The sequence below is a fragment of a genome, unplaced genomic scaffold (genome assembly GCF_019419815.1).
Source record: "Pyrus x bretschneideri cultivar Hongxiangsu unplaced genomic scaffold, Pyrus_bretschneideri_v1 Contig6, whole genome shotgun sequence".
NCBI lineage: Eukaryota > Viridiplantae > Streptophyta > Magnoliopsida > Rosales > Rosaceae > Pyrus > Pyrus x bretschneideri.
In genome coordinates, this window is record NW_025999798.1 from 3,910,647 (window position 1) to 3,933,742 (window position 23,096).

The window sequence follows — 23,096 nt, forward strand, 5'->3', positions numbered from 1 at the left end:
CGGAGAATGGAAGTTTACTGGTGTAACTTTTTTAAGACAAGATATTGTAGGAGATGCATGTAACTTCTGGAATACCGTATGGGATGTGACTTCATGATGTCCTTTCTTCTTATAGTCTTCCTCCCTCATAAACAGGGAAGGACGATCGGAGACAAGACATTAAGACGACATGATAGGAGTTGATAAAATGTCAATTGCATTCACTCCAATTTATACGATGTCACTCTCTCCACGCTTCAAAACTTAAGCAGAAAATAAAGCGGTCGATAAAAGTAAAAGAGGAAAAACAAAATTTGGTAAGAAAATATTTGAAGTGCTTTTTAATAGAAGCCTTGTTATGGAACATGGGTTTTTTTTTTTTTCTTTCTTTTTTTGCTCTTTTCTTCCTACAAACTATAGAATAAGCTATATTAAACTCCAAGGATGTGGATTGGAAAAGGGAACCTCGAGAGCAAGGACGATTGCTCTTAATTAATTAATTGTGTTACAAGCTACTTGCATTATTGAATTTGAAATTGCTTTTAAATAAAAATGTTTTCTAAAGAACACTTTGAAATGAAGTAAAACGAGCGTGAGCATTTTAACATATCAGAGCTCTTTTTGAAAGTGTTTTTAAAACGGTCGAAAGCGTTTCTGATTAAATTGTTTAAGGACCAATCCTAAATAAAAATGAAAGTGAATCATGAAAAAACATTTATGCTTCTTGCATAAAACACTTTAATTGTTTTTGAAACCTAAAAACATTTTCTGTAAAAACACTTTTAGTCATTTTAAAGCACTTTCAAACGAGTCTCCTAATTTGTTGGCCAAATAAGAAAAAAATCTTAATTTTTAATATAACACAAGAAAAAAAAAACAGCATGGGTTCAAATTCTGTCGGGTTTTAATCTAACACCTAATCTAACAAATTTATCGTTTGAAAAAAAAAAAAAAAAAAAACAAAACAAGAAAAAACTAAAACAAAGTTACAGTTGAGAATTAACAGGAATTTACAGACCACCGAAAGAGAAGAAGGGTGGAAACTTTGACTCGATCGAATGGAATGCGTGTATGGTATCACTGTGTGTGGACATTGCGTAGAAAATAAATATTAAAAATCCAAACACAGATAGGAAGAAAGGGAATCGCTTAGTTGATGTTTGTTGATGTTGATGAGAACTTGAGAAGACGCAGCTGCTGCTGCTGCGAGTCTGTCGGACGCTTCGGTACTAGTAACACTAGCTCAGCCTGAGAGAGATATCATCTGTAAGACAACAACAACAACATCCTCTGCAAATCGAACATGTTGGAATCCCCTTGTCCCATGATTCTTTGTTTCCATTTTCTCCTATGCATTGTCTGTCAAATCTCGTTAAGCTAAGTGTTGTTATAAGGTCAAATCTTGGTGGGTGTTTGTGTTTTCTGTTTCTTCTGTCAGATTTGCAATTTCATTTCTTTCCTGCGATTCTGTGAACCGCGTGTGCTTGGGTTAATCTGATATTTAATTAATGTAATTATCCTGTGATTTGTCAAGCGGATTATGGTATTTCTGATTTAGGTTTTGATTTATCTTTTTCCCAGCAATTTCATGAGATGGGTAGTTGGTGGGCGGTGGACATTTTGTTGCTGCTGTTGTTTTCTTTAGATCGTGTTATTATCTTTTTGTCGTCGATGATGATCGAAGTTATACTGTTTTGAATTTGATTAGTTGATGATGGAAGATGGGCTGTTTTGTATTTCATTTGTTGCTAAATATGTTGTTACAACTTCCTTGTATCCTCATAGTTTCATAGTTGTTACCTCGTTTTCATGCTGTATATCCGAGGTAGAAGAACCGATTTGAATTTTCAGGTCCTCTTCTTACTTTCTGTGGTTAACTTATGTTTGGATTCGGATCTGTATCTATCTGTATATCTAGTTTGCAGTATGAGATGGGTCTAAGGACGGTTCTTTTTCTTGGTTATGTATTATATAGGTAGAGATAGAGATTGGTCAACTCGACGTCGAGTATATATTAGTTGGCCTAGATGGATCCGATGGGTGATGAGCAAATAGATTATGAAGATGAGGAATATGGTGGGTCTCAGAAGCTTCAGTATCAGGGAAGTGGAGCCATCTCTGCGCTTGCAGATGAAGAGGCGATGGTAGAAGATGATGAGTACGATGATCTGTATAATGATGTTAATGTTGGAGAGGGTTTCATGCAGATGCACCGATCTGAGGCACCAGTTCCACCTGGTGGAGTTGGCAATGGAGGACTCCAAGCACAGAAAACTAATGTTCCTGAACCAAGAGCTCAAGCTGGTGTCTCTCAGGACCTGAAAATTCCTGGGGTTTCAGTTCAAGGGAAGTATTCTGGTGCTGGAGCCCAGTTTCCGGAACAGAATCAGCCACTAGTGGCGAAGGAGCCAGAACTGGGATCCACAGGTTATGTGGGTGGGGCTTCTGGATCACAGAAGGGGAGGGTTATGGAGATGACTCATGATACTCAAGTCAGACAAATGGGGTTTCAGGGGTCAACAACTATACCCCCAAATGTCAGTATTGATTCTTCTGATATTACCGGAAAAGGTAATAGTGAGTTTATTCCGTCACTGAATCCTGGCACTGCTGGTCCTCCGGGAGCTGCACCGATACCGACTAATCAAATGAGTATCAAGATAAATGCTAATCGTCCAATGGTTAATGAAAACCAAATCCGGCCACCAATTGAGAATGGTTCGGCTATGCTGTTTGTGGGAGAACTACATTGGTGGACAACTGATGCTGAGATCGAAAGTGTTTTATCTCAGTATGGAAGGGTCAAGGAAATTAAGTTTTTTGATGAGAGGGCCAGTGGTAAGTCCAAAGGGTATTGTCAGGTTGAGTTTCATGATCCAGCTGCTGCAACTGCATGCAAAGAGGGAATGGATGGTTATGTTTTCAACGGGAGAGCTTGTGTTGTAGCTTTTGCTTCTCCGCAGACCTTGAAACAGATGGGAGCTTCTTATTTGAGCAAATCACAAGGCCAGGCTCAGGCTCAGCAACCAGGAAGAAGGCCCATGAATGATGGTGTTGGGAGGGGGGCAGGTGTGAATTTTCAAGCGGGAGACACAGGAGGGAGGAATTTTGGAAGGGGTGGATGGGGACGAGGTGGACAGGGAGGAAGAGGTCCTGGAGGTGGAGGACCAATGAGGGGAAGAGGAGGGGCCATGGGTGTGAAGAATATGGTTGGGAATCCTGCTGGTGTTGGAACTGGCGCTAATGGAGGAGGCTATGGACAGGGTCTCGGGGGTCCTGGATTTGGTGGTCCTGTAGGAATGATGAATCCTCAGGGTATGATGGGTTCTGGATTTGATCCAACATATATGGGTCGAGGAGGTGGTTATGGAGGGTTTCCAGGTCCTGCCTTTCCTGGAATGCTTCCTCAATTTCCTGGTGTTAATACAATGGGACTTGCCGGGGTGGCTCCTCATGTAAACCCAGCATTCTTTGGCAGGGGAATGGCAGCTAATGGGATGGGGATGATGGGTTCTTCTGGAATGGAGGGACATCATGCAGGGATGTGGAATGACCCAAGCATGGGGGCCTGGGGAGGAGAAGAACATGGTCGAAGAACTAGGGAGTCAAGTTATGGTGGTGATGATAATGCTTCTGAGTATGGATATGGTGACACAAATAATGAGAAAGGAGCAAGGTCAAGTGCTGCCTCAAGGGAAAAAGAACGGGGATCTGAGCGTGACTGGTCAGGAAACTCTGAGAGGAGGCATCGTGATGGTAGAGAACAAGACTATGAAAGGTCTGAAAGGGGGGAGCACAGGGAGCATCGTTACAAGGAAGAAAAAGATAGTTATCGAGACCATCGGCAGAGAGATCGTGACGGGGTTTATGAGGATGACTGGGACAGAGGTCAGTCTTCTTCAAGACCTCGTAGTCGTAGCAGGTCCAAAGCAGTGCCAGAGGATGATCATCGGTCTAGATCAAGGGATGTTGATTATAAGAGGAGACGGTTGCCATCTGAGTGACAGAGTTAGATCGTTACCTTCTATGGCAGGTCTTTGAGAGACTGCAGAATATAAATTCTGACTATTACTATATGTAGCTTTTGATACGTACAGTGAATCTGCATTCTTCCTCTGGGCTTCACCGGGCCTACTGCCTACCAATAAGCGTGGTTTCTTGAAGGAGAAGTAAGTTCTACCAGTGTGCATAGGAGGGAAGGATCAGTTCCCCCTTTGCTTTATTATACTGCTTTCCACAGAACATTTAGCTGTCACTATTAATATTTGTGTGCTTAAAAACAATTAGAAACTTTTAGTAGCATACCAATGAAGATATAGCTGTGGGGTTTGGCTACTCATTTCCTGCAGTAGTATCTTCTTGGTTTAATAACTATGCTACCTAGTTTCTTCAAGACAATTGCTTTATTGGGTTTGTGATATTATAGTTTGAAAACTTCTTGTGCTCTATGTGATTGTGGGAGTTCTTCTCTTTCTATATTATATCTTGAGTAAATAGCATGAGAAAGATGTTGGCATGATTGGCATGTTGTTACGGATATCTTTGACCTGAAAACAGAAAAAACAATTGGGGGGGGACTCACTTGATGTCATTGTTGTCTAATGTGTCATACCTATAGGGAAGTTAATTACACAATGGATTGGATACCGTTAACTTTGGTTGCTTTGTTCTTTTTCCCTTTCTTGCTCTTATTATTATTCTTAAGTGGCCGTTATAGATTATGAGGTGGTGTCTTGAAAGTTATTTTATTTGATGTCTATTGACATGCGGGTTTTCTTTCAATCATCATATCCAGGGAGTAGAGTGGGCAACTCCTTCTTTTCATTATTGAATCAGCCTGTGCTGGTCACATGGCGGAAGATGTGTTTTATGGATGCGTTGCCAACTGTGCAAAAGAAAAGAATGTTCTTGAACTAGTGAAATATTTAATGGAGACTTGTCATTGTGCATGTAACAACTGACTGTCTGTGTGTAATCGTAGACTTCTTGTATTAGGTACATATGTAATGCCCTCTTTTTTATGTTTCTATGACTGTATTAGGATTTTAGGCTTTGCATTGAGCTTGTAAAAGTCTTGTACAATGTGCTTAGTTGTACATATTCATTGTGTTGTAACTGTCGTTGCTTGCTCTATGCACTATAGGGAGTTAGGATTGAGCCATTGATACGTTGTAACAAGAAGCCACTGTGCTAAATTGTAATTAGTCAGTGAGATTTGTACAAGCCAGTTTCTGCTGATGCCACTTCCTGTAAATAATCTTAGTTTTTCTGTATTATATGTAACTGTGAGTAGTTTGGGGTTAGGGGTTGTGAGTTGCAAGTCAGTACTGCATTGTAAATGAGTTGGAACGGAAACAGTTGTTTAGACTAGGGTTTGTTTTTCTCTCCAGGGAGACATATTCTGTGCTCACTATTGTACATTTTTTGGACGTAGTTTTGTAACTCTCAACATAGATTTCATGTCATCTATTTCTCATCAATGTATCGCTTAGTGAGGTTGTCTGAAATGGTTGTTTAGACAAGTTGTTTGGTTTCTCAACTATGTATTTTAGAAATTTGGTGTATTTTCATGTTTAGTGCATGAGAGGCTGCATCGTTCTTGAGGGAGGCGTTCACTGGAAATGCTTTGCTTTACATGTCTTCCTGCTGGCAGTATTGAAGGATTGTGCTTTGTTTGAATTACCATCATATAATCTTTTGTTGTATCTTCATTTTTCTCTCCTTTCTGTTTTTTCGTATTCAGTTTCTGTATTAGTATATAAAGTAACTGTGCATGTACTGTCCTGCTGTTGTTTGAGTTCTGCCCTTGTAGTTTTTGTGTTAAGCTTCGTAGTTGCCGATTCTGTATGAAGTAACTGAAACTCTAGGCAAATTCACAGTTGATGGAATAATTTTCAGGAGGCAAGCGGAAAGGCGCTTTTGTTTTCAGTCTTTTGAGCTCTATGGTTTTTATCTTGAAGCTCTGTTTGTCAGTAATCAATAGTTGAGGGCATTCGTGTCTGGTTTTTCTGTTGCATCATAGTTCTTAGCTGCAACTGTTAACTCACAGATGGTCTTTCATTTCTCTGGAATCTCTGCCGTTTTAAAACTGCTTGGTTATGTTTATTTGAATCTGCGAATGGTTTTTGCTTATATTTGATCGCAGTACATACGGGCGTGCGCGTGACAGCGGTAGGCAGGGAGTTTTGGTGTGCATGTTTTGTTAGTTTGTTTCTCTCCAGTGCCTCGATGGCTATCGTTGTTCTGTTATTTCTGGGATTTCTATTACGAATCTTGTGGATTTTTTCGCAGCTGGTTAGATTATTACCTAGGCAGTGCAATTTAAAACCAGATCTTGGCAGTGCCTTCATTCTGCATCAAGGCACCTTATCTCCTAGTTGAATTGCTGTAACGAATTATACACCCCCGGGTCCCAATAGATCGTATTCGATGGAGAAGAACTTTCATGCAACCGTAATATATATCTTCTTGCAGTTAAGATGGATTAGTCGGGTATATATCGAGGTTTAGTTCTTCGCAGTCATTTTGTTCAAAAATTTCAGACTTAAATACGAGGGTTTAAAACTACAATCTAGTGGTAACAAGTAGAATTACAACACAAAAGAATGACGTTTTAATTTGTAACGACGAAAATATTTTGCTCGATTACGTATGTACGAGCATCCGCTACAATCACTAAATATACGGCCAACGAATGTAGCGATGGTTCTCGTTTATTTCCATTGTTCATAATAATATCGAGCACAAACGTTTGCATGGGAACTATATACTATGCATGCAAGCACGGAGCTTAGAACAAGAAGGAGGCGGCGACGCCTGTGGCAACAACTACTCGCGCTGAGAGGTGTCCAACGGTGGCAGCGCTAGCATTAGGACCCTCGGCATTACCACTGGCAATGGAGCCGAAAGTCGAATCAGAGACAGGTCCACCAACAGAGCCGGCGGTAACGCTGTCGGCACCACCAGGAGAAGGAGCATCGGAAGCACCAGCACCGGAGCCACCAATGGCACCGCCAGGAGAAGGAGCCTCGGAAGCACCATTACCGGAGCCACCAACGGCAATGGTTCCCACATCGTTATTGTCAGGGACTGGTCCGGCCGAGGGCACACCAGCGAAGGTTAGGAGGTCGGGTTTGGTAGCGGTGGCGGGGCTGGCGGCGTCGGCAGCGAAAACCAAACCCACGGTGGCCAACAGAAGAAGAGCAACAACAACTTGTTGGCGTGCCATTTTTGTATGATTAGAAGGGTAAAGGGTTAATTATGCGCGCAGTTGGTTCTCGTTGGTGGGTTTGAGAACACTGCAGGCTAATGGAAAGTGGCGGTGGGTGGTGGTGGGGTTGGGGGAGAAGTGGGTATATATAAGAATTTTTGGGAGGAGGAGATTGGCGGGCTTGGAGGGCGTTGCGGAGTAGAGCTAGGAAAGCCGTCGGTGGCACCGTGGCGCGCAGTTTGTTAGTTGCTGCCGTTATTTTTGGTTGGAAATATCTTTTGTGAATTGAGGTATTTGTCGGTTTGTTCCTGAACTTGTATAGAGCTGTCAATATTTTTCATAAATTTTAATTTTAGTTAATCACCTCCATAAGTTTTTATAAGTCAATTTTCTACCTCTCTGGAATTTTAACTTTAGCCGATTATCTCCTAAACTTTTATAAATAGCCAACTTACGTTTATCGTTATATTTTAAAATTTCTCATTCTTTTTGCCCCATACAATTGTTATGTGTCAAAATGGATGAAAATTTTTAAAATCTAGGTCGGGGGAAAATTAGCTAATTATAAAAAGTTTAGGATGGTAATCTGCTAAAATTAAAGTTTAAGTGAAATTAACAGCTCTATACAAATTCAGAAGACAAATTGATAAATATGCCCTTGTGAATTCGCTCAAATATAACAAAAAGAAAAAAGAGTGGGCCAAAAAAACCAATCTGGGCCGAAGCCCAATAGTGTTTTGTAAAGCCCATAAGTAACACGACATCCAGAGGGCTTCCCACTTCAAGCAGTCAAAATCTCAAACCCCAAACCCTAGAAGCAGATGCTTAAACAGAGACGAAGATCCTCGACCTAAACGGAAGTGGGAAAAGCAGTGAGGGTTTGAGGAACAAGTGAATCGGATTTGGTAACAGAGTGGTGGTGCAGCAATGGCGTTGGCGTTCGATGAGTACGGGCGCCCGTTCATAATACTGAGGGAGCAGGAGCAGAAGTCTCGATTGCGCGGCCTCGATGCTCAGAAGGCCAACATTTCTGCCGGCAAGGCCGTCGCTCGCATCCTCCGGACCTCCCTCGGACCCAAGGGCATGGACAAGATGCTCCAGAGCCCCGATGGCGAAATCACTGTTAGTAAGTATCTCTCCTCTCTCTCTTACTCGCACAGAATATGAAGCTTTTGTTTCTGCTTGATTCGCATTTTTGGTTTTTTGGTTTTTTTGTTTTTTATTTGGGTGTGGATCTATGTGCTTCTGTTTGTCTGTTCATTGTGATTTGGGTTCATTCCCTTTCATTTTCGGCGTCTGGCATGATCTTTTTCAGTTTGAAAATGCTAATCTTGAAGTTTGTATGCTTTTCTGAGTAATGGGTTAGTGTGTGTTTTACCTCTGATCGGCGCTTGTCATTTTTCCCATCTTCGTGCCCGTGTGGTTATAATTATACCTGCCCTGTAGTGTGAACATGGCTATTTGGGGTGGGAGCACCCACTTATCTGGAGTATAAGCTTTGGAATCTTGGCTTTGAGATAACCTTTGTGTTACCTTACCTTTCTTTTGGATATATCAGCAAATGATGGTGCCACGATTCTGGAGCAGATGGATGTCGACAATCAGATTGCGAAGCTGATGGTTGAACTATCCCAGAGCCAGGACTATGAAATTGGTGATGGGACAACTGGAGTTGTTGTGTTGGCTGGTGCACTTCTAGAGCATGCTGAGCGGCTGTTGGAGCGAGGTATTCACCCCATACGCGTTGCAGAGGGATACGAATTGGCATCTAGAATAGCTTTCGACCATTTGCAGCATATATCACACAAATTTGAATTTGATCTGGATAATATAGAGCCTCTGGTTGGAACTTGCATGACCACGTTATCGTCCAAGATGTAAGTGGAACTTTTAGATTTACTTTTCACCTATGTGCGTTGCTGCTGTCTAGTCAGAATTATGATAGTAAGTTTACTTCACCACTTTGTTATACGATGGTTTTTGTCATCATAATATAATGGATAATTGTATAATCTGGTAAAAGCTCACACTTTCTTTTTGACGAGTTGGATAATTTTTGTGATTTATTGTAAAAGTATAATGTTATTCTTCCGCTCTCCGTCTGCGTTTGCAAATTTTTAATAGATTGTTGCGTTAAAGTGTCTTCTATTGTCATTCCATTATTGGCTTGAATTTAAAATTTTCTTGTTCATTTTGTAGTGTGAACCGGTGCAAGCGTGACCTTGCTGAGATTGCTGTGAAAGCAGTTATGGCTGTTGCAGATTTAGAGAGGAAGGATGTGAACCTAGATTTGATAAAAGTAGAGGGGAAAGTTGGGGGTAAGTTGGAAGATACTGAGCTGGTATATGGTATTCTTATTGACAAGGATATGAGCCATCCACAAATGCCAAAGCATATTGAAGATGCAAAAATTGCTATCTTGACGTGTCCCTTTGAGCCACCTAAGCCAAAGACAAAACATAAGGTTGATATTGATACAGTGGAGAAGTTTCAGACTCTACGTTTGCAAGAACAGAAGTACTTTGACGACATGGTCCAAAAATGCAAGGTCAGATTGCATCCCCTACTTGCATAATGTTATCGCTATTAAAGAAATTCTGAAATTCATGGCTACAATTTGGTTATCTTGGTATTAAGGATGCTTTTCTGTTACTATGTCATCTGGGTACTTATGGATAATCATTGGTTGCAGGATGTCGGTGCTACCTTGGTCATCTGTCAATGGGGGTTTGATGATGAAGCAAATCACCTGTTGATGCACAGGAACTTGCCTGCTGTCAGATGGGTTGGTGGTGTGGAGTTGGAACTAATTGCAATAGCTACAGGTATGCCTTATTTTGAAGACTTTATAGAACCTGAGATTTGGTATATAATTTTTAGCAGTCTATGGTTTTTATACTATTTTGTCATCATTCTCCACCAAAAAAATGATGTCTTTATTTATTTGTAGGAGGAAGAATTGTGCCCAGGTTCCAAGAATTGACACCCGAGAAGTTAGGAAAGGTATAGCTCTTTAAGTATATTGTTTGCTATTTAATTATAATTAGCAAGCAATGTTTCATAACAAGTAGTGATTTTTCCAACATTTTTTTTTTAATTTTTCTTGATTGATATCCGTTTGTCCATATACATTCCATTCTTGTAAACATAAGAACCCTAACTTGTGGTTTTTTTTTCTTTCACTAGGCCGGTATAGTTCGCGAAAAATCATTTGGCACAACTAAAGATCGCATGCTGTACATAGAACACTGTGCAAATTCAAAGGCGGTGACCATATTTATCCGTGGTGGTAGGTTTCTTTACTTGTATCTTTCCTGGTACTTCCAAAGTGATTCAGCATTTCGCTTAAGTGAAAATGATGTCAATAAGATTAGGTAGCGTCAACTGATGAAATGAATATTATGTATGGCTAGCAGATTTTGCAACCTTTCGACTAGCCTGCCTTTTTGTTATCCTTTTCTGTGATTATGTTTATTCTTCAAGCCTAATTTAGAGTTTTTATAAGAGGTTTTGGTATTTCTTTGGACTCATTAGGTAACAAAATGATGATAGAGGAGACTAAGCGCAGCATCCACGATGCCCTCTGTGTTGCTAGGAATCTCATCCGCAACAATTCTATTGTCTATGGTGGTGGATCAGCAGAGATATCTTGCTCCGTTGCTGTAGAGGCAGCAGCAGACCGATACCCAGGAGTTGAGCAAGTATGAAGATAGTCTCCTCCCTCTTTTCTTTGCACTTTTATAAAAGTATTAAGTAAAATGTTATAATCAAATCTTCCTTTTCTCCACAGTATGCCATTAGAGCATTTGCAGATGCTTTGGATGCTGTCCCTATGGCGCTTGCAGAGAATAGTGGCCTTCAACCCATCGAAACGCTATCTGCAGTGAAGGCCGAGCAGATTAAGGTAAATGAAGCATGATAGCCAATCTATTCTCGACTCTCTCTCTCTCTCTCTTTGTATGGCTGCGATTCTGAATTTTGATCATCAATTTGAACTGTTAATGCAGGAGAACATTCCCTACTACGGAATAGACTGCAACGATGTTGGCACAAATGATATGCGCAAACAGAATGTCTTCGAGACTTTGATCGGGAAGCAGCAGCAAATCTTATTGGCAACACAGGTGGTGAAGATGATACTAAAAATCGATGATGTTATTTCCCCCTCTGATTACTAGTTTGTTTTACCTGGGGATGAATTTCTGTAATTTTTTTAGCTTGATTCAGAATTTTGAATGACTCTTAAGGACATACTGTTCGCTTGTGGAAACTTGTTTGTAGAATTTGGAGTGGTTTGTAGCATGATCGCTCTTCTTTCCCTTTGTTTAATTGGTGTGAGGTAGGCCAAGTGATTGGTGAAGAATTGGGAGAAATTGGCATCAACTTGTATCGCTTCATCTATTTGTGCGAATCATAACGAATAAGTTTCCTGCACGATCAATCCATTTATTTCCTTCCGCTTGGAAGAATTTTGGATCTTGACCCTCGTTTTTCACTTGCATTCTATCCAATTCTAGCCACCACATCGACTAGCGAGCCTGAGCTTGGCCTTAGATAATCAAGTAACTTGGTTTGAGGAAACTCTCGACGTAATTTTTATGTATTTTTTTAGGAGTGTTTGGGATGGGACATTTTTTTTTTCCCTAAGTTCAGGTTGAAATCTCCGACAAAGTTTTAATCGAGGGTCATTGTTAGTTATACGTATTCCTTCTTCATAAATCAATATCGTACTTGAACACACAAGAAAAATGAAAAAATGCTTTCTTATTTTCTAGCTCCTTGTCTATTTTGTAGATCCACCGCAATGCCAGTCGATAGAAAAGATGCCATCGTGCTCATGATTTGTCAGTCTTCCCAATGTGCATGTTGCTCTCAATGTCTGATGAATGTGAAAACTTGGGACTTGAGATTTTGTCTTCATAGCAAATTTTGTAACTCTTAGATAATAAAGATCCAATCTTTCCATGTGTGGCTTCTAAGATTTATATCTGCGTCCAACGTCATAATCAGCAAAGCTTATGAAATTTTTACTTAATTTAACTGCTGAATGTACGATTAAAATACAAAAGAACAGAATATACACGATACATTGCCGTATAGTAGGCCCCTAAAGTCAGAATTAAACTTCAGAAATAAAGTAGTGGGGAATGAAAAAGCTTTAATGCCCCATTTATTTATTTATTTTTGACTAAATAGCCAAAATGGTTATTGAGATTTGCATAACATATCACTTTGGTTCCTGAGATTGTCCACCATCCATCATTTTGGTCCTTCCGTTAAGTGTGTCGGAGCTTTGAAAATTGCCCAAACTTCTGGCTAAAAGCTCTGGAACACTCAACAGAGTTTTTAACGGAATGACCAAAATGATGGATGGTGGACAATCTCAGGAACCATTTCTATTGATTTGAAATCTCAGGGACCAAAATAATGTGTTATGCAAATCTCAAGGATCATTTTCACTATTTAACCTTTATTTTTCATTTCTAAATGAAACTCTGCCGACCATATAGTTTGCAATTGTGGAGGGCACAGTGATAACATGGGTCGATTAGGAGTTGTGGTGGCCACATTTATGGCAAACTGGGGGCAAAAAATTTAATGGTAAGCACTTGGGTTGTTTGTGGCTGTTGGATTGGATGGAGGCAACGTGATCTGATCAAACGCTTGGATGTTCTGCAAATTTGTCAAAACACGTACATATCCTGTTGAAAATCATCCACTTTTGGTCTGCAGAAGAAGAAGATGATGATGGCCCCATAAATTCAGTCCAGTGAGAGCATTTATTTGCTCACAACTTTAGCTCAACTCATCCGTAACCACTTCACCGACCCCATGTGAGTGACACTCTAGCATTATAGCGTCACAACGATGTCTCGTGCTAATAAAACAAACGTGGGATATTTATGCCATGCAAATTCTTCTTCAAATTAGAACCTCAACGCATATCCCCCGAGTTTCAACGACTAGTTGTATGTCTCTCTCATTATGTAAATAAAATATGGTCGTACACAGTCGGTAACACTCAAAAACTCAAGAGAAAAGTACGAAATTTTGCTTTCATTTCATATTCAATTATATCAACACTTTGGCCTTGTTTCTTTCACGATCAAGACATCTGGGAAAAAGTTACACATAATTCTCAAAGGTGAAAAGCCAAGGTTGAAAATTACCAAAAGATTAAAAGCGAAACACCGATATTGATATACAAGAAAAATCAAAACACTAGCTGCTGTAATTACAGTGGGTCTTATTTTTCCCATTTTATCCTTCCCTGTGATGGTCAGCAACGGGAGCCCTTCTTGCACCTGAGCGAACCAGCTCCGGCAGTGAGTGAACTCACGAGCGACGAAGGTCTTGCACCCAAGCTCGATGCCTTGGCGTAACTAGAAGATGCTCCGGCACCGGATGCTGTGAAGAACGCACCGTTTAGCAGCAAATCTCCCGAGGACCTCCAGTTCCATTTGCTCCACTCCTTCTGTGGCGCATCCTCATGCTTGGTGACCTGAAAAAAGTAATTCAAATTTTCACCTTAGAAAATCTTGATTTCGAGAAGAATTATACTGAACAAAATTTAATGTGTTGCAGTAATTAATTGAAATTATTCTTTGCCTTACTGGAATTAATGCTCACTGCTCACCTCTTTGTTGAATCTATCATTTGGTGCTAGAAATCTGTTGCCTTGGCTGTTGATGGTTGGAGAAGCACTCCCGCCAATAGCATACATTTCCCAATGGGTGTAGTCATTGTTCACCACATGAAAGTTCCCATGTCTACATCTGCATAATTCATAAAAAAAATAAAAAAGGGAACTTTAACGAAAAGCTCCGGATATTGTTCATTTTAACGAAAAACCATATTTTTATATTAAAAAGTCAATTCTGGTACTATTCACTTCACCCTTTATTTTATTAAAACTCAAAGTTTTCAAATCTTTTCCAGTAGTTTCCTTAAAAAAAAAAAAAAACTTGTTGATTCACCTTTCCACTGACCCGTAATTATATATTGATTAGTTACCTTGGCATCCTCTGAACAAGGCCTTCTCCAAAGTGGTTGAATGCAATGGTGACCTGCATATTCTTGTCCTGAGTGTAGGAATCACTGTGCCCCAAGAGCATGACCTTGTCATGATGCGTCATGTAGTTGTTAGAAATGGTGATGGAAGTGGAACCATGGATGGCATCGATGAGCCCGTCACGGCAGTTCGAAAGAGAGTTATGATCCACCCAAACATGACTACCACCAAAAATGGAAACCCCGTCTCCGTCGGAAAGCGTCCGCCACCCAAAATGCTCCGGCGAGTCCCTCACGTAGGCGTTCCCTCCTTGCTTGCAGTCGTGAATGTTTAATCCGTGGATGATAATGTTGGTCACGTACTGTATGGTAATGCAGGGCCCACCGGCAATGTGGACGCTGGCTCCTCTGCCGTCGATGGTCTTGAAGGAGTTCATCATCAGTTCTTCTTTCAGCTTGATCGTCATGTCACGCTGGAATACGATCCAGAGCGGTTCGTTTTGGATCACGCCGTATCGGAGGGTTCCGGGTTTAGGGTTCACCGGATGGTCGCCTGAGTCCGTGACCACGTAGATTTTACCGTCCCTGCCGCCAATGGCCTGCTTTCCGAACCCGATTGCGCAGTCGGCTAGCCGCTGGCGGTTCTTCTCCCAGTTGGGGTCACACCTCCAGCAGTCGTCAATGGGGTTTCCGGTGCCACAGGAAAGATAACCCAAATTTCTCCTTGAGGCATTGATGCTCCTGTAAAAAGAGACAATACCCAAAATTAAGTACACGTTGTTCGCAATTACCTACTTTTACTCGAGTAAATAACCAGAAACTCTCTGTGCATGATGACGTTGATAATGTGTCGATATTTTCGAAAATGTAACAAATGCATGTCCATACGTTTTATTAGTGACGATGATATTAACACACTATCAATAGTCTGTTAGCAAGACTAAGTAAATAACTATGAGAAAAATGATGTTTGCACCCTTTTTTCTCTCATGCACTGCACCTCTCTTTTACTCAAACTGTTGGGTTGAGTAAATCAAAAGAGAATTGAAGACAAAGCAAAAGTGCATAATGATAAAACAAGAGTGCGAAAATTATTTCCCAATCTTTAACTTTGCAAGTGTTGGAATATCGATCATACTCTTGTACTTGTTGCATCACCAGTTCAGGATCTTTGACTGGGGAGGAGGAAATGGTTGTTGGGATTAGGAGGAGAGAGAGGATCAGCAAGAGGGAGAGTGGCATTGCCATAATTTCTTTCTACTTCTCTGCTTGAAACAAAAGCAGGGAGAGAACAGAGTAGGCAGAGAATACTTGTGAGGAAGTTGAGGGAAGGTGAGATTATATATAGGGGACGAAAGGGTTTAAGAACCTCAATATTATACGATGTGATGGTATGTGGGGCCATCCATCCATCATTTCTGATTCAAAGGATCCCATTACACTAGTTTGGCCGTTAAGTAATGAGTGACGTTAGAGAGATTGTCTTTTTAGACCATACTTTATCAACTATAATGTGACGTTTGATAGTTGAATTTATTCTTTAATTCACTAAAAAGGGAAATCAATCATCAATCACTCTACAAAATATGGTCGAAAAAATGGTTTTCCTAGCATTTTCCTCAAGTAATCTATCTTAAAAGAATTTTTGCAATCCAATTTGCTGATTTGCATACTAATCCATAATGCTTTTGTTTTTGGGTGACGATTCTACAATTTTGTGTGAGTCGAACTTGATGCCTACTGACTTTATAAGTGTATCCAAAACCAATAAGTTACAAAGAACCAAACCTAAATTAAAATGTTTAATCAAAGAGCTTATGACCAACCTTTGAACCAAAAGAAACATGCAATTCTTGAAAAGAAGGGTGTAATATTAGCCAAAACCCTAGGGCGAGAGAAAACAAGAGATACATTATTTATCTACCGAACTGTACACCGACACTATTCTCGATGAAACTTGTGTCGGCATGGCATGAAGCGGTCAATTTTGTAGACAAACTTCCCTTCTTTCTCCATCTCATTTCACAAAAATAGCAAGCTTCTATAGTTCTATTGCATCTTATTATTGCCATTCCATCGATGACATATTAATAGTTTCTTATTTTAGTGCCTTGCAGCTAAGTTTTTGTCTCTAACTCTCTCTTAAATCACATCATGCATTACCATCGTCCCGCTGAAAATAACGTTTGAAGAATATAGATCGAACATAAAACTTCAGATACGAAGATACAAACTCGTAATGAAGTGTGAAATGGTAAAAAGTAACGTTGGTCCTCGGGTCCCTTTAGGCATCCAAACAATTTTGACATGTTATGTTTGGAGGGCAAAGGGTATGTACAATGGTGTGGTGAGCACATAAGAGAATCTAATGGTGTGTGGGTTGTGTAAAGTTTGAATCTAGCTCTTCTCTTTCTGATAGTGGGAAAAGTTAATTAGATAAAGGATCATGTATAAATACCCGATTGACTTTTGTGCCTTGTTCCATGTGGCAATTTGGCGACGATCTCACCCTTCTTTTTTTAATTTATTATTTTTTTGCTAAAAGTTTCCTCTCCCTAATTATAGCATGAGTTTAGGGTTGCATTAAAAAACATGTTTGTTTAGGGTTTGATAGAAATGGTAATAAGAGTGCTAATGAAGGTTGATTGAGTTGGTAATGCTCATTTTCTTCGTTAGCTCAAGGCTAAGATTTGAGTCTCATTATCGACAATCTCTCTTGGTGGTGCTCTGTAAAAACCAAAAAAAGGGGTCAGGACCCCCTTTGTAAGTCATCAAAAAAGCTTGTGGTATACTCTGGCACTAGGATAGGTAGCCTCCCCTCTCTCTAAACTTTATTCAACCCAAAAAAAAGATAGTAAGAGTTAGAAATTTGGATTAAATCACATTGAAATAACATATCACTTATAATTAGATTTCAAATTCTCTATTTATACAACTCCAATCGAAGATCTTTTACTTACAATCACTGAAAAACGAAAATAAATGATGGTCTTATTATTGTATGTTGAGTTTGTAAATAGATGATGTTATCCACACACTTTTTTTTACTTCTCACACATCTCGTATTAATTTTTATCTTTTAATCTTTTCTAATTTATCTAATTCAACCGTTGGAAATAGAAGTTTTGTGGAAGAAGATAACAAAGGGTGATGTGAATTCCTGTACACCAACTTTTCTCTTTGCACCCACTGAAATTAAGATAAGCCAAAAAACTCATGATGACAAAATCTGTTGACAATGGAGTGGGGCCTATTTAGCCTTCGAGACCACATGGGTGGTCCGTACTATCCTCCACGTGATGACGTGGCGTATTTCTGTAGGGTAGCCACGTTCTCCCATGTGAGCTTTGTTCCCTTAAACTTTCCGGAGGTGAGTCCCACGGTGTTTGGGATCAATATTCAATTCTCAGAATCTGGGGTCGTTAATGCTGGTAGTTGATCCGGTACCGAACTGCACCCGCCAATGTGGAGTTAGGGTTTTCTCTTTCCATTTTGATATTGGCCTGAAGTTGCATTGCATGGGTTGAAAACTTGAAACAAGCAACTACACTAATATGAAAATTCACGGCTAGCTGGCTACATATATACAACTAGAATTAAAACGATCAAATTTGAAAGTTAGAAGCGTTGAAGAATGCATCCCACATCAATAACTTGATAGAATGAATCAAAGTTTATATTGAATGATTCTATTCTTTATCGTACAAAGATTTTTTCTAATAAATTAAACTCAACATTTGTCGGGATGTTGGCAAGTGGCTTCAGGGAGACTTTGTAAATATGATTACAAATGATATGTTGGCTCAACTTTGAAATTTTGACACAAAGAACCAAGTTATATACCAAATTGTAATACCAACATTAATACGAAATGCGTTATTACTTTTCTACGCAAATGCTAGCTGGGGACTGAAACTAGTTTTTCTACTTCACCTTTGTCCATCTCATATAAGGCGGTAGGATCCATAGAAGTCGTATGATATTATTCTTTTTTTCCTTTCTTCAAAAGAGAGCACTATAATTACTCTAGATCTCATGAAACAGGAAAGAAAACAAATATGATTGATCCTCATGTGCGTCACTATTGGAGAATATTTTATCATTCGAAGTCATATACTCGCGAACGGTAAATATTGTTTCGATCAATCGTTTTCTGCACCTACTTCTTGAGATCCAAAATATTATAAATTTAGAGGACCCTCCTAAAAATGGCACTGATTAAGTTTTCTGTTGCCGTCCCACTGTCATATATGTTAAAGTTGAGAAAACAAATGAAGGTTCATGCTTGCAGGATGATGAGTTCTTACCATGCAACCAAGCACAATACTTGTTGGTCTTCGCGGTACGGACTGAAGATGGGGAAGAAGATGGAGTACTCATTGAAATAATGTAGGGTTTGGAGATCATTCTCCTCAACTAGATTCCCCCAGTGTTTGATCAAATCTGAACCCTACGCATAATTAGTTGCATTAATTGTTATTGTATGAGTTTATATTTTGGTCGAAGATGGACAATCGCTCATTCTTAAAACTAAAAATTTGTACAATAATCTATAGATAAATTAAACTACTGAAAATTAAAATGGTGATGATGCCCAATAATTTAGGTAATCAGCAAAAATCCACTCAAAACTTAAAAAGGGTGGTGACCAAATATAAAATGAACTCACAATAAAAGGCAAATCCCATTTTTTGCCATTTGCATGAGTCGATCTCCATCCAGAAATACTTATTGCTGTGGGCGGGTGAAGAGTGATGAGTGTGGTGACTACTGCTGTTAGGCCACATGCTCATCCACTCAACACGTGTCAGGGAGTTGATATTGCCATCTGGCAAATCACTACAAATGACATAATTAAGTATCTTGATTCTTGCTTACCAATCATTTTGACCTAGAAAACGAGAAATTTTTAGTTGTGACGGGAATACAAATGGTACACCACGGTGAGAAATTTTATTTTTTAAGTTATTAACTTTTTGGCACACATATCACACCATTTGTATAGTGACATGTGGTGTACCACCCCGTGTATTGGTCACACTGAAAAATTGCTTACCTAAATGTGCGAGTTAAATTTACAGCCATCTCAGAAAATATTTCACCCTTAACGGAAAACCCTAATTGGGGATTATAGCTTCGTAGGCTTATTTGATCAAGCAACTCTTAAATTTTTTGTGAGTACTTGGTTGCAATGTGTTCTAATCTTGATATGCCTCATATTTTTGAGATATTAACAAAAATCAAACATATTATAATTTGAATAAAATTATGACACCACGTAAGAATAGTCTGAAAAATTGCTTTATAGGGACCAAACTTATTTGGTGGGTTGATAGGGTTAACTCCCCTTGAAGTTCACAAACTGCAGCCCCTTTATTTATGTAGGGTTCCTCTTTGACAACAGTCTCTTTCAAAACTTTCTGATCTACTTATCTTATTGAGATTATGCTCCATCTTTCAGAACTTTTCACATCTGCAATACATTCACATAGGCCTCATCTTCTGTAGAACACACACACACACACACTCATACTAGGGCATTAACAAATTGTCACAATTTAATTTAGTACTCTTGTACCATATTTAATAAAACTGAGATCCATTTTCGTTACCGACACTCTAGCTAGCTAGAAAACAAGATCGATCCTCCTCCGTATGCACGTACGTTCGTATGTACGTGTCTCACAAGACTCACATTCCCATAAATAAATGCATGCAAAGTACCACAACCGGGTCTACGTATGAACAAGCATGTGAATTGCTCAAAGCTACAGGGAAATAACATATGTGGGGAAGGAAATTAAAGCTTTGCTTCTTTGTTTTCCAATATTTCAACCAAATAATTGAACAGCAGAGGAGGCACTCGATCGAAAATTATCTGTGTCCAATCAAGTCTCCACTGTACGTAAGAGATTCGATTAGCGATGTGTACGGTACTTCGGATTCTCATAAACAAATATTATTAGTTAATAAAAATGTGTATCCTCAACTTTCCAAGGTCGTCCAATTACGGATTATATTATATAATTATTAATAATTAATCACTCTCGTATTTTTGTATGTTTTGCAGGGTTGTCCAGTAGCTAGCATTTGTATCTTCTGGAGTCTGAATTTTATTTCACTGTTAAAAGTTAAAACGAACGCCGCCCGTGAATCCTGACCCATGCACGGCCTGGCCATGGCTACGTAACTGGTGGGGTTTGAAACTCCATACGACTGATATTTGTATAATTCAACATATAACTACATAATATGTGCAACTTAATACTACGGGTAAGTGAGAGAGATCTTATATTTGATTTTTTAGTGTAGATGTAATGACCTGCCCTGGATTTTCATGAAACAGAAGGGTAATTTGGTAATTTCACTTTGGTTGGGAGATATGTTGTCATGGTTGCTTTTTGGTCTTATTTGGTGTGCCAAAGGGGCCCACCCTTTTGATTTTGTCTCCCGACCCACTTCCTTTCCCTGTGTCCTTCCCCCAAAAACCTCATAGCTTTCTCTCTCTCTCTCTCAAACTCTCCCAGTTCACTCTCATTTCTCTCCCTTCTTCCTCGGCAAGTATCGAGATGGTGCAATGGCATGCCCCACTTGAAACCACCACATCCATGACAAGACACCCAACTTACCACCGCATGTTGACTCTATCTCGTCCCTCTCAACCTTGCAACATCACCACCACGGTAGAGCCTCCATCTTCGGCGAGTTCCTTGACTTCTTGACACGAGGGTAAGGTTTTATACCCTTTGAACCGTCTTCCCCCCGTCCCTTGTTGAATACTAACTCCTTTGTGCGTGTTTTGGACATCAAAACAATGGAAAACCAGCTAGGGGATACTTCCCCAGATTCCAGCGAGAACCCGAGACTTGCAGGTCATTTTTCGGCCAACTCTTAACATGACTGGCCACATGAGAGGTATAATATTCTTCCTTGTTCCTTAGGCTTCAATTTGGTATATGTATGACTAGTTTTAATTGAGATTTGGGGTTGAATGGAGCTTGGAAAGTTATGGCTTTCTTTTTCGTGGAAACCGGCCAACCCAGCTTGAAATTGGGTTGACTCGACCCGCTACCCAGTAATCGGATCCAAACCCAACCTTGCTACTCATCCCAAACCTCTGGACCATACTACCCAACCCAACCCAGAACTTTGGCCCACTAAACCAAGCCCAGAAACCGGCCTAACCCAGATCCAACCCCACCCGACCGGTTCCCAGGTCAATGCAATGAGCACATGCGCCTTTGTGCGGAGGTACTGTGCTCCGCCATCGTGGACGGCGGCGCCGGCAACTTTTCAGCAACCCAACTCGACACGTGATGGCTTGTGGCCTTCCAGGCCGCCGCCCCGTGGCAGCGTGTGGGGGTACCCGAGGTCCCCCCTTATCTTTTTTGACGTCCTGAATCCGTTTATGACATTCGTTTTTCCAAATTCAATCATTTTGGTAGAATTTTATTAATTGGTCCCTTTATGTGCTTAGGTGCGTTGTTAGTGGCGTTTCCGTCTTCTCTAGCTGCACGGCTCTTCGATGACAAAGTATATGTGAGTGGACCCCTTCCAAAATGCATGATTTTATTTCGAGAAATGCATACATGAAAAGCATGATTTCATGACTACGTTTTATGAAACGTTTATGAGTAAATTGGATTTTCACTTTATGAAATATCATGCTTTAGCGAATTTATGTTAGTCAGATATTTATGAATATGATAATTGAGCTATTGAGCTCCGATGAGATATATTTTGGAAAGATTATGTTCATGATTTTTTGTGCCTTCGAGTGGATATTCATACATATGTGCCTTCGAGTGGGCGATGTAGTGTCTTCGAGCGAATGATATATGTGCCTTCAGGTGGGCGATGTAGTGCCTTCAGGCGAATGACATATGTGGTTCGGGCGGGCAATGTAGTGCATTCGGGCAGAAGATTTATATGTGCCTTTGGACAGAAGGTTTATATATGCCTTGGGGCTGGCGATGTAGTGCCTACTGGCAGAAGATATTTATATATGGTTGCGACCGGGCGATGTAGTGCCTTTAGGTGGAAGATATTTATATATGGCTTTAGTCGAGCGATTGTGATACCACTCTTAAGCACACTTTATATGATATATATTTTAAGAAGGTTTTATGGCATGTTAGGGTTTTTGGAACACCTATTATTTATTATGCTATATGAGTTTTCTAAAACTGGGGGTTAGTACATTGAATAATAACTGTCTTAGTATTACTTATATATAAACTTGGTCCATTCATGCTTTGTTTTGAGCCCTCTCAGGACTTAAATCAAGGCGTAAAATCCCGGAGTCAAGGCATTCCCACATCAGTATCTTCAAGTCCTCTCGGCGTAGGACCCATTCCTTTATTTGCATAGTCTTATAATATTCCTTTTACAATGTTCTGAATTAATTGTAATCTCTGAACATATTCCACAATTGCATATTCATTATAGTTAAATTTACGAGTTTCATTTGTGTTCGTTCTTTCTTCATAGTTCTCATACATGTTAGTATAGCTTCGTCACCTTCAGGTGTCGGCCAGCATGTGCCTACCTTGGTGTTTGGAGGATATTGGGGGTTAGGCATGTCAGTAGATATTATCGTTTGTTCAAAAAAAAAAAAAACTACATAATACGTAGTATTGTTTTGTTGATTTATCTTTACTTATAAATGAGAGATTTTATGTGACAATATATTTGGTGAATGATGATTTTGATACTAATTTATTTTAACACCCGCTCTGTACATATATCTTTGTATAATATAAAAAGATAGGGAAATTTGGAAAACTAACCAAATTTTGGACCCTAAATAGAATTCTAGCCACCTTTTTAAATTTATGATAATTATAACCAAAAGTTGATATGAAAGTACTAATAGACCTTCAATAAATTTTTCTCA

The 23,096-nt window shown here is 39.7% G+C and overlaps 3 protein-coding genes and 1 long non-coding RNA gene across 8 annotated transcripts; 3 read left to right on the forward strand and 1 right to left on the reverse strand.

Moving 5' to 3' along the window:
• Positions 1-1,086: 1,086 nt before the first annotated feature.
• LOC125471549 (cleavage and polyadenylation specificity factor subunit 6-like) lies at positions 1,087-5,217 on the forward strand. 5 transcript variants are annotated; one of them, XR_007253676.1, is made up of 3 exons: positions 1,091-1,245; positions 1,955-4,148; positions 4,775-5,217. XR_007253676.1 is itself a non-coding variant. In XM_048572091.1 (2 exons), exon 2 carries the CDS (start codon positions 2,007-2,009, stop codon positions 3,981-3,983), a length of 1,977 nt encoding a protein of 658 aa, XP_048428048.1. In that variant the 5' UTR covers positions 1,087-1,384; positions 1,955-2,006; the 3' UTR covers positions 3,984-4,427. The 5 variants fall into 5 exon arrangements, 4 of the variants coding, with proteins under 4 accessions (XP_048428048.1, XP_048428047.1, XP_048428046.1 ...); XM_048572091.1 differs by lacking the exon at positions 4,775-5,217 and having other exon boundaries at positions 1,087-1,384; positions 1,955-4,427; XM_048572090.1 differs by lacking the exon at positions 4,775-5,217 and having other exon boundaries at positions 1,088-1,284; positions 1,955-4,427.
• Positions 5,218-7,998: 2,781 nt separating this feature from the next.
• LOC103949853 (T-complex protein 1 subunit epsilon) lies at positions 7,999-11,623 on the forward strand. Its single transcript, XM_009360981.3, has 9 exons — positions 7,999-8,315; positions 8,748-9,066; positions 9,389-9,737; positions 9,882-10,014; positions 10,140-10,192; positions 10,376-10,478; positions 10,724-10,890; positions 10,980-11,093; positions 11,197-11,623. The coding sequence occupies exons 1-9, from the start codon at positions 8,117-8,119 to the stop codon at positions 11,365-11,367; spliced, it is 1,608 nt and encodes a 535-aa protein (XP_009359256.2). The 5' UTR covers positions 7,999-8,116; the 3' UTR covers positions 11,368-11,623.
• A 1,606-nt stretch (positions 11,624-13,229) lies between these two features.
• On the reverse strand, positions 13,230-15,524 carry LOC125471624 (probable pectate lyase 5). Its single transcript, XM_048572290.1, has 4 exons — positions 15,339-15,524; positions 14,204-14,941; positions 13,827-13,965; positions 13,230-13,691 (listed from the first exon to the last, which is right to left on the reverse strand). The coding sequence occupies exons 1-4, from the start codon at positions 15,446-15,448 to the stop codon at positions 13,470-13,472; spliced, it is 1,209 nt and encodes a 402-aa protein (XP_048428247.1). The 5' UTR covers positions 15,449-15,524; the 3' UTR covers positions 13,230-13,469.
• A 5,131-nt stretch (positions 15,525-20,655) lies between these two features.
• LOC125471625 lies at positions 20,656-22,674 on the forward strand. The gene is made up of 4 exons (XR_007253738.1): positions 20,656-20,929; positions 21,027-21,115; positions 21,678-21,739; positions 22,475-22,674. It is a non-coding gene; the product is annotated as an uncharacterized LOC125471625 (long non-coding RNA).
• Positions 22,675-23,096: the final 422 nt, after the last annotated feature.